Source organism: Arachis stenosperma, chromosome 8 (assembly GCF_014773155.1).
Source record: "Arachis stenosperma cultivar V10309 chromosome 8, arast.V10309.gnm1.PFL2, whole genome shotgun sequence".
NCBI lineage: Eukaryota > Viridiplantae > Streptophyta > Magnoliopsida > Fabales > Fabaceae > Arachis > Arachis stenosperma.
Window position 1 is genome coordinate 13,833,113 of NC_080384.1, and position 12,337 is coordinate 13,845,449.

General features: G+C 26.8%; 1 protein-coding gene across 1 annotated transcript; it reads right to left on the reverse strand.

Annotated features, from left to right (window-relative positions):
- Positions 1-4,267: 4,267 nt before the first annotated feature.
- LOC130943644 (auxin transporter-like protein 3) lies at positions 4,268-7,747 on the reverse strand. Its single transcript, XM_057871614.1, has 7 exons — positions 7,491-7,747; positions 7,216-7,401; positions 7,019-7,131; positions 6,717-6,900; positions 6,532-6,629; positions 5,752-6,217; positions 4,268-4,818 (listed from the first exon to the last, which is right to left on the reverse strand). Exons 1-7 carry the CDS (start codon positions 7,644-7,646, stop codon positions 4,606-4,608), a joined length of 1,416 nt encoding a protein of 471 aa, XP_057727597.1. The 5' UTR covers positions 7,647-7,747; the 3' UTR covers positions 4,268-4,605.
- Positions 7,748-12,337: the final 4,590 nt, after the last annotated feature.

Here is a 12,337-nt window from a genome sequence, read left to right on the forward strand (position 1 = left end):
ATACATGATACCTAACATGTCCAATTGAACATTGATCAAATATATTTATGAAAATTTATCAATTTAGTCGCTAAGTCATATTGAAAATATGATTTTTGTAATTTGAGAAATGACTAAATTAATAAATTTTCATAAACATATTTGGTTAATGTCTAATTAGACATATCAAGTATTATATATGTTGTCGATTAACATTTTACAACATCAATCTTTAAAAAATATATATATAATGAAATGATTTGAGGATAAATATGATTAAATTTTAATTTTTGATGGACTAATTTAATTAAAAAAATCTTTTAGAGACAAATTTAAAAAATGTCTTATCTTTTAGGAACTAATTTAATTATTACTCTTATAAAATGATGATAACATTCTTTCTTAGATGTTTAAATACTTCAAAATTAATAATATCTATTTTATGATAATTATTTTTTCATACTGGTTTACCTCCTAATTTAGCATTTAAATCTTTTAATTTTACTTCTAAATTATATATTGGACATTGAATTTTTTTGGTGACTAATAATAATAATAATAATAATAATAATAATAATAATAAATGTTAGGGGCCAATAATTTTTATGATTGGTAGCCAGCAAATAGCCATCAATGATAATTTAATGGTGTGAGATTGATGTGAGATTTCATCCAATGACTCACATTTCTCTATTGGTTACATGCTGGCCAAAATTCAACAAAACTACTGGCCCTTAGACTTTTCCATAATAATAATAATAATAATAATAATAATAATAATAATAATAATAATAATGACCGATACTATTTTACATTTCATTCTAATAATAACCACAAGTAGAATCTTTCACATTAGCGACGAAATTTTATTGATTAGTGGCAGAAATATTAAATTTAACGACGGAATTAATGACAAATAATATCCAACTATAAAAATTGTGTTGGTGATAATCAGCAACAAAAGATTTTATATATTGTTAATTAACGATAGATTTTAGCAACACACTTTTTAAAGAATTCGTTGCTATACTAAATCTGAATCCAACTTTTCTAATATGATAACTACGGATGTATGGGTTAACCGTTAATAAGACATTATTAGTGTGAATAATACACCATAAATTGTTATAGATGAGGCAACTAAACTAATGTACTTGAGAATGGGGTCTTGGAGCGTTTGAAGTTGTGTGATAACTCATAACCACCTTTTATTATGAACTTTTTCTAAGTTACAGGTACTCTTACCTTATCTTTCTAAGATATTAGGTCCCCTAACCAGGTGATAGATATAGAACCACCTCTTTTTTTTCTTTTTTAAAGTGACTTTTAATGCTGGCTCTCTTAATATAGGGGTGGTCCATTCTTTCAAGTGATATTTTATTTATGATTTTGATTGCTGGTCAAAAGGCAAATAACTCTCTTCGTAAAATCATCACAGATTCAATGATCCTTTCTTCATTATATTTTGATGAGTCCACAAGAAAAATAATTAATTGAAATATTCTTTGATAACTACTTATCAATCCTTGACTTGGAACTTTCTCTAGAAGAAAATGGTGATGATGAGAACTTGTGGCCTCGTTGGTTACCCCATCACTGTTTCATAGATTGTTCTTTTCTTCAATCCTTCAAACTCAATATTATCATCGTCACTACCACATGTATGTCCATGTGCATTTTAAACTTTCTTATTTCTACATATAATGCATAAAATGGCGTGTTAATCTGTATAGAATATATATTAAATAAAATAAAAAAATATATTAAAAATACATATAACTGATTTTGTAATTAGATTTTTGTATTTACATATAGTATTTTTTAATCTAATTAACCGTAAAAAGATATCTATGCATTTAAATAATTCAATATATTAATATTTGGTGGCAAAGAGGCTTTTTAGTTGTTCCGAAAGAGATGAAGGAGTTGAAAATTGAAAATGCTGAAGACGAATAGAGCTAAGCATAGCATGTGGATGAGGTAGCTGTTAAAGCATTTATTCACGTTGTAGGCTTGTAGCCATTTTACTTTTCAACGTCTTTACATCCCTTTGGACACGAAACCAAGGACGATATGCTAGGCCCACCACACTTTGGGCCCATCTATCTCTCGGGCCCATGTCCTTCAACTTACTTGTTGCTATTATAGAAAAGGGAAATTATCTTCATCTATTATCTTTTTATAAAAAAATGCTAATATGCTAGGTTATAGTATTTGTCAAAATCAAGTTTAGTTGATTTAGTGGTTAGTTTATTAATTTGTTTAAGTAAGTATCGAGAATTCAAATAATGCCTTGTAATATAGCAATTTATTAGCCAACGGCAAACTTTTAAATAAAGTTCTGATCTGCGACGAATTAGTCATTGACTCGCTAGATTTGAAGATACCATGAGAAACAAAAAAAAAAGCCTTTGTCAAAATCTACTATGCTTATCAAGTAGTCAGCTCACTTGTCCGTTTAAGTGTCAAAAGATTCGAATTCTGTCTTGTACAATAATTTATTGGCCAGCAATAAATCTTTAAATAAAATTTATATATGTGACAGATTAGACTTTAACTTAAAAGATACACAGTAAAAAAAATTGCTACTATGCTAGGTTATAGTATTTGTCAAAGTCTAATGAAATCTTTTATGGTTTACTACACTTAAATGAACGGGTAATCTTTATTTATTATATATTTAATTAATAATGACTATACTTTTCATTAACAATTTTATCTATATATTTTGAAAAATACCTTTGTCATCCTAAATGTATTATTTACATACGTTTATATGATGCGATATTAAGTATTTATATATTTACTGCTTGATAAAATTTTCTATAATCCTGTTTTACAACACCTAATGAAAAGTTGAAAACACATTACATTAGATAGAATCCAATCTATGATATGTGAACTTAATTAGATTATAGGTTGACAACTAAAACCAAATTCACAAAACAGATTTGTTAGAGAATTAATTTTTCCTTTTAACCATCCAATAATCAATCAATAAAATAGTAGATGATCAAAGTTTTAAGGTTGAGTTGTTATTCTAGAGAGAAAAAGAGAATATTGATTAATTATTGGTAAAAAAAAATAATTTCCATATTTTCGTTCCATTATCAGAATATATGCCTTTTAAACATGGTTAAATAAAATTTTAATTCTGATCAAGTATGTGATTTTTTTTTCTTGTCCATATAATCCTTTTTCTTTCTAATTTTGGATCAAAAAAGTTAAATTTGCAAGATGTAAGTTTGAAAATTAAATAAAATAAAATAGATACAATACATTTTGTTTAAATTTTGGTTTTATTTTTATATTTTTAATATATAAAATAGTGATTTTTTATTTTAATATTACAAAACAGTATATGAATTCATACATATCGATAAACGGTATTTTAGGAAAAGTTAAGAATTGACAATATGCTTCTAGTAAATTGTATTTTTACAAATAAAAAATATCTTTTTATAATATACGTTCTCACAGATTATTTTTTTATGAATAAAATATAATTTTTTCTATAATATTTCCTATAAATTATGGAAACTATTCTAATGAGCTATAGCTTAAAAGATATAGTTTTTCTATATTCATTTAAGAGGTTACGTTGTGGATTTGAGTTTTTCTATCTTTGATAATATATATATATATATATATATATATATATATATATATATAAACGCTTCCAAAATTTTATTAAATATTAAATCACCCAACATTTAAGATATTCACCAACATTAAAAAAAATATGAAAAAAAAAAGCCAATTCACATACTTCATCTTTCACAACAGTTAGGCTATCAATAATTTAAGAAAATCTATAAAGAGAACAATGAACATTTTCATATTTGCAAGGGATTTGAGATAAGATTATTGGATGTGATGATGAGATCACACCATAATTTCAGCGTGAGATTTGATCTTCAATCTTCCAACATATCTCATCTTCGCAACCTTCGATATTTAATTAGGTCGTTGTCGTTTTCCATCTTCTCTAACATGGAATTCCCAAAATTAATTCCCATTATTCTTAAAACAAATCTCAAAGTATTCTTTTTGTTGGATACAACTTGGTGTACGTGTCAATTATCAAATAGCCAGGGCCAGGTAGTATTAAACTATTAATAATTCTTTTGGTTCTTAGTTTATATTACAAGTTATTGATGATTTTTCTTTTCTTTTTTGTTAAATGTATAAATAATAATGTTTTAAAGGTGAAACTTCTTATCAATGTTTCATTGACATGTCTCTTAAGATGCTTAAGTTAGCTTAGAATATATAACATAAATAGAGATAGAGCATAAAATTATGAGTAGTATATTTTGCATAATATAAAGATCTAAATTATCACAACATGAAATAATGATTAACCCCCACACGAAATTCTAAATCTGATTTCGTATAATAATAATAATAATAATAGGGGGTGGTCATGATTGCCATCACTCCCTTTTTTAGTTGACACAATTAACACCAATTAGCTTAATATAGTAGATAGTAGTAAAATAAAAAAATGAAAAAAAAAGAAGAGAAAAGTAAAATTAAAAAAAAAAATACAAATGGCAATCTCTTTACACACATGTATGGCGATCTCAAAATATAAGTAGAAATTGGGAAAATTAGGAACTTAATTTAATTTAATTTAATTGAAGGCTTGTTGTGAGGGGGACATTGATAGCACTTTGCAAAGAGTCCGAAAGTGTTGATTTGGTGAATGAAATTAAGCATACTTGCCCATCCTCCCAACCCAAACCCTGCCACCAAAACCCATACCACCACAAACACATTCATGGAGTACAATCCTACCCAACCTCCTAACATTGATGGTGGTCTCTCCACAGCATTCTGTCCAAAGTTTGCCAAAAAAGAAAAAAATATAATTAACTTGTTACATTAATAATAAGCACCTAGTTCATCAACAAAAGAAAATTTAATTAATTAAAGGAATGCATGTATGTACAGGTGAAAATTCACAAGTAACTGTCTTTGTATGAAATTAATAGTTAAAAATTATTAAATGATTTGACAAATTTAATTAGAATGTCATTGACTTCTTTAAATCCTTATACTTTTTTTCTCTTTCAATTGGATTTCGATACTATTTTTAATTTTATATTTAGGTCCTTGTTAATATAAAAAATATTAGAATTAATAGAATATTTTTTCTGTAATTTAAAAGTATTCACAATTAAAAACCTAATTAGATCTTTGACCATAAATTTTTTGGGAGGAATATTCTATTAATTTTAACATTTTTGACATAAAAAAATCTAATTACAAAATTAAAAACAGTATAGGGATCTAATTTAAAAGAAAAAAAAATATAAGAATCTAGTTACAAATTCAGTAAAACTATAGAAATAAAAAGAATAATTAAACCATTAAAATACAATGTATATATAATAGAAACTCACGTGTAATTGTCTTTGTATGAAATTAATAGTTGAAAATCATTAAGAGTTTGTTTGAAAATCATTTAATATGAGAAAAGAATTCTATTTCCTTTAAGAAAAGAATTAATTTCTAATTAAAATTTAATTCTATGATTTAGAATGATTAGAATGTATTAATTGGATAGAATTTAAGGTTGAAGAGTGTGTGAGTAGATTTAAAAATCAGACTCCTTTTGATCTGATTCACAAATGAAAAAAAAATGAGAATTGAAATTCTCAAAAAGATTCAAATCATTCATTTTTAACACTTTTGAGTGAATTTTAATTCTTAACATTCTAAACAAAATCTAAATGATTTGAGAGATTTAACTAGAATGCGACTGACCTCTCTAGCAGGGGCGGGAGCGAAAGTGATCATGTGAGCCAAGGCAGGGATGATGTAAACAGTGAAGCTGACCAAGAGAGATCCAACGGTTGAATTGATGGGACCAAAGAAGGGGAATATGATTGCAAGGAACCAAATTGGTACGACCACAGGAAGCCTGGCCAATGCTCTCTTGAACAAGCTCTTCGTCTCATGAACACCAATGAATTTCTCCCACACAAAGTATAGTGGGGTGCATGCAAACCCAAATGTTATGAACTGGTGAATCAGCATCAAAATTACGGCTGTGTCCCTGAACCCTGTTCTTGGGAGCAATGAGAGTGCATTTGCATGTGTTAGAAGCAGATCTCCAAATGCCCAATACACTGCTGAAGCTGATGGCAATGTTAGTGTCAACACATACAATGTTGCTATCAGATATATCATCTTAAACTTCTGTGGCTTCCACATTGCATGCATAATTTCCCTACATTAACATAATATATATCAGTCAGATTCATCTTTCTAATTGTTTTTATGTGAAGATATTTTTTTTATTATTAAGTGATGAATTATACAGTTTGATTTTGATATGTTATAAAAGCATTATTATTTTGTTTAATTTGTTATTTTTTTACATAAATTACGCTTTTAAAGTGTGACTAAACATATATTATCGTCTAATTAGCAGAATAACCAATTTGATTCATTATTGTATTTTTTAAAGACTAATTTAAAACGTTTTATTTTTTAAGACTAAATTAAAGCATAAATTAAACATTAGAATACTCTAATCCTCACACTGTAACAGCATGTCCACCAAAAGTGTAGAGAATGTTTGTAGCACCGGTGAAATAGAGAACCAACTTGGTTGGCCCTGAGTGCTTCACCCCTTCAACCTTGGTTTAAAAAAAAAAAATTTATTTATTATTAGCATGTGTATGAGAATATGATTTTGAGTAAGGTTTGAATTGAATTAAATTTACCTGGCCGTGCATAAGGGAAGCTATGGTCATGTACCATGCTGTGTAAGTAGTCATTAACAAACCCAAGAATGACCATATCCTATAATTGTGGAAAGATGGTATGAACACTGTTGTTGCACAGCATGCTCCAAATATGTATGTCCAGGTTCTCTTGTCCAGATTGTCGTTTATGTAATATATGTTACTGAAAATAATAATATTCATTATTATTTTTCATTAGTAATAGATGTAGACTCAATTGTAATTAGTTAGTCACTTTAGCATATGTCAATTAGAATAGAAATTAGTTTAGTTTACTATACCTTGCACAAGCAATTAGTTGAATAACAGATCCAAAGAGAAGGAAAGTACAGTTGAAAAAGAGACCAAGATTCCTCCAGTGTTTGCCTAAAAGTCCATCAAGAACTTCAAACCACTGCAACAAAACAGTATTATTAGAACAAGAAAGAAGAAGAATAATCTAAAGCAACTAACCCTCACTCCATGATTAATTTCTCACCTGAATTACATGGTTTCTAAAATCAACCTTTTCCCTCTCCTTTCTTGTTCTATACTCAACATAAAGAACACTTATGAGGTATGCGGTCCAACTTCCCATGAGTCCATAAAAAAGCTGAAATATAATCCCAGACACCATCCCAAGTTGTGAAAATGAATATGGCAGTGTTAATAGCACTTGTGCAACCTGCATTCAATTCAATTCAATTCAAATCATATTTATCATTAATAATGTTCTATTATAATAATATTAATTGATTAATTAACTATGCATGCCTGATTAGAAGCACAGCTAAACCATGCATCATAGACAGAACCACCATGCCAGATGAGGCTAGAAAGTTTGCTAGCAGCAGATTTTGAATCTTCCTCTTCTCTCTCCATTTCTAAGTAGTTCCCAGCAACAACTGTCTCAACCTTCTCGGAAGCCATTGTTGAAGGGTGAGAGAGAGGGAGGATAGGACTACAAGAAGGGACTAGTTGAGTATATATAAAGAAAGATAGATAGATATATGCTTTGTTTGTTTTTTTAATTTAACACATTGCTAGTTAATCTTATGCATACTTCACTTTCCTTATATAAACTTTTTAATCACCACTGTACTACTCAATTGGCCCCTAGTGGGGGACCTATTATATTGCTTAGTTCACATGCATTTATTTATCTTACCCTTTCTTCTTTCTTTCTTTCTTTTTTTGAAGAATAATATATAAATTAATTAATATTTTGCCTGCTTAATAAAGCTATTTTTTTTATATTGGAATGTTATTGGTGATTTTTTTTAATATTACGATGTTTGGTGTAATGCAGTGATATATGCCGTGTATAAAATAAGAAGAAATCGTCAATTTTAAATAAAAAAAAAATTGAAATCGTGAATCATAATTTTATTTTACTTTTTTTTTGTTATATAAATTAGTACTCGTAATATTTGAAGAATACCCTAATTTAAACTCATGTAAGTATATTATACAACTTAGTCCATCTTATAAAAGATAATTAGCGGCTTAATAACAATTCTCTCTCACCAATGAAGGTGCAACTTCATCATCATAACCAGTTTTTGTGGGCTCTGATGGGCCGTGGGCCCATGGCTAGCTGCAGTGCACGAGCGGGCTGGCCCACCATTACCCTATTTTTCTTTTTCACAATCTCAAAAGAGCCCATGCATACCCACTGATTGATCATGAAAAAAGAAGAGGGGTGAGAGTGTGAAAAAAAAAAAAAACACAATTTTCTGTAGTGGGTGATGGGATTTATTTATTTTAGTAATCTTCTTATGACCTTCTGAATTGTCATACAATACCTTCATATAGCTGGAATTTAATCATCAGTTTTTGTACCCAAAAAAAAAATTCAGTTTTAATTAAAAAGGATAGTTAGATTTTTAAAAAATGGATAATTGAGTTGGTAACTTGAACTATTCGTAATTGTAAACAAATAAAAGGTGTCAATATTATTCGTAGTCGTATTTTCATTTTCTGTCTTTATTTTGAATGTTTTACGTTTTCTAAAAATTTGTTTAAAAAAAATGAAAATAAAAAAAATTATTATTTTCATTATTTTTTCTTTCACAAAATTATTAAAAATATAAAATATTAAATATCAAAATAAAAAATGAAAACGCAGATCAAATATATTCTAATAGTTTTAGAATTTAATTTTATATACATTATTGTTAGAATTAAAAAAAAAATCATAAATATCTACTCATGTATTATAATTTCCGCTAAGGTGTATTCATTTCTTGAAGAGGGAGCTTAGTGCTAATCATGATTAGCACCACACGTATTACAACTGGCTTCACTAAAAAATACAGTTATCATAACCCCATCTTCATATCCTTTCTTATTTCACTTTTTTGAGTTTTTTCCTTCATTATTAGTCGGCTATTTTAGATTATCTAAACGTTCTTCTTCATAATTCGGCCATCGAAGTGGGATATGTACCAATGATGATGCTAAGTGCCCTACAACTCTATAAAGTTACATGTGCTTCGAAATTTCCGTTTTCAATTATTTGTCATTGCCAAAGTTTTCTTCTATTCAAAATTTTTTCTAGTGTTTATGCACCTACAAGTGATTTAACATTTTAACGCTACTTAATGATATGAATGGTTCCAAATTACTCCTAACTTCATAGTTTTATTTTTTATTATTTTTTTTGTCCACAGTGTATTCTAACCCAATAAGTCAAGAACTAAGTGTGTGTTTGGATTACAGTTTGCAAATAGGAGTTTGCATAAAATTGATTTTGTAAAATTGATTTTGATAAAAAGTAAGTTTGGGTTAAAGTGATTTTTGTTTGGCAATCTTTATATCAAAATTGATTATACTAAAATAAATATTGTTTGGATTATACTACTCAAACTCATTTTTAGATGAAAAATTACTAAAAGAGACATCAATTTAAATAATTTTTTTATATATGAAAAATCAGAATACTAACAAAAAATAATATAAAAAATATTTATCATATAAATAAAATAAATACAATAAAAAATAAAAATATAAAAGAGAGTACTATAAATTTTATAATGTCAAACAAAAAAATATTCTATAATTTTTTTAATACTATTAGTATTCTTTAATTTAGTATTATTCTTTACTATAAATTTTCATTATTTATGATTTTTTTGTTACTTATAATTAATTTTTTATTTATTTTGTCTTTTTTTATAAGATCATAATTTATATTATACAAAATTTTGATAATAAACGTAGTATGTAATAATTACAGTTACAAATTTTACAAAATCAGGATAAAAAATAAAAAAAATTAATACAAAACAAAAATAAAGTACTTCAAAGAATAGAAAAAAATCATACACATCAAAAATAATAAAAATTCCATAAAATCAACAACATATATCATATGAACAAAAAAATATAATAAAAAGTAAATAAAATTCGTATGAATAAAATTAAATAAAAAAATAAAAAATTTCATACACAACATAAATATAATGCAGTAAAGGATAAAAAAAAAGAATTCATATAAAAAATAATAAAAATATCCTAAAAAAAATCAACAACATTTTGTCATATGAATAAAAGAAATACAATAAAATAAATAAAAAATCCAAACAAAAATTAAAAAAAGATTTCATAAAAAAATATACATATAAAAAATAAAAAATAGTATAATAAATGATAAAAAACCCATAAAAACATAACATGAGAAATCAGAATACTACACAAATAATATAAAAATATTTATCATATAAATAAAAAATATAAGTAAAAAATACAATAAAAAACATAAAAATCAAAATATAAAAATGAGTATTAAAAATAATAAAAAATATAAATATTCAATTTGGTAGTGATTAAAACAAATTTGAACTATTTTAATGAAAAAAAAAATTGGAACTAAAAACTATGAAGAAGTAAGAAGAACTACAAAGAATTATTGTGAAAGTAATAGTTACTAGTATCCTTTTATAGAAGAAAATGAAGGGTAGGGTTAGTAAAAAAGAAATAAAATTTCACCTACTTTTCCAAAGACAACAAGCAACCATGAACGTGAAACGCAGAAGTTACAAATTTTAGCTTCTCCTGAACATGCGTTTAGAAGCAGAATCAATTCTGCGTTCAGGAAGATAAAAATGGCCAAACAAAAAAGTGAAACTTTCAAGAAGCTCAAACGTGCTTCTCTCCTCCCCAACGTGTTTGCCAAACACACCCTAATTCGTCGTAAACCTAGACTTCATTTAAGAGTATGTGGCTCGCCAATAAATTGTTGCATACACAAAATGGAATTCAAATCCAACGAATGAACTAACCAATCGACCATAGGGGATGGCAACGGGGCGGGTAGGGGCGGATTTTTGCTCTATCCAACCCCGCCCCGCCCTACAATAACCCTCATAGAACTCGCCCCAACCCCGTCCCGCCCTACAATAACCCTCATAGAACTCGTCCCGCTTCTACCCGTAAATAGTAAAAGTTGAACCCTAACTCGCTTCCGCAGGTTACCTGCCCCTATTGTTATATTATTAAAATCCAATAAATAAAAATAAATTTCAAAAGTTATATAACCATCATCATACACAATACTATTAATAATTTTATTAATTATTTTACATATATTACACATATTATATATTAAAATTATTATATATATATATATATTGGAACGGATATTATCCAAAGCCCGCCCCCTCCCTGCTTAAGAACTCGCCCCGCTGTTGGGTGGATAATTACCCGTTTCAAGCGGATAGGAATAGAGTGGATACCCTTCCATGGTAATGTCATTCCTAGTCGACCAATCCAAGTTAATTTTTTTTTAAATAAAATATATGTGAAGGAAATCTAAAATGAAGAATTTTATTTTTGGGTAGGACTTAGTTATTAGATCCTTATCGTCTGGTCAAAAGAGCAATGCAAGAAAAGAAGTCTGATTAGATTGTGTGGTTTCTGATGGCCCAACTCTTACCAACCCATCAGGCCCACTAACAGAATAATTGCTGAATTGGTGGGTTTCCTTTTTTTAAAAATAAATAAATAAAATAAAATGTTCGTTTATCTGTCTAAATAATTAAAAAAAATGTTAATTGTCTTTTAACTTTCGACCTTTAGTCAATTTTTTTAAGAATTTATTATTATTTAATTAATTTAAATATCCACTTTTATATATTAGTTGGTCAAAAAATTAAAAAAAATTATTTATTTTTTATTTTTTTTCTTTTCTAAAAGCTGAATAAAAAGATAATATTTAAAAGATACCTAATTGCACTAATAATTAAATATACTAATAATAGAGCAGCATTATCATATTAAATTAAATTAATTTTATAAGAGTTATTGTATCATTAATATATATATATATAACTAATATTATTTGGTTAACTATGATGATTAATTTTATATTAATTATCATTCCAACAATTAATGAAGTAGAATTATCATACGATCCTTTTCCAATAATTTACAATTAATTATTAATTATAATTATTATTCTTAATTATATCCACACTGTTATCTAATTATCATTTTATTTCAATTTATAAATTATTATATACGATATTATATAATTAGTTATTTGTCAGGGATTTAAGATTAAGATTATTTACTCTTAGGATTAAACTCACTTTTTCATATATTTATCAAATTAATATATT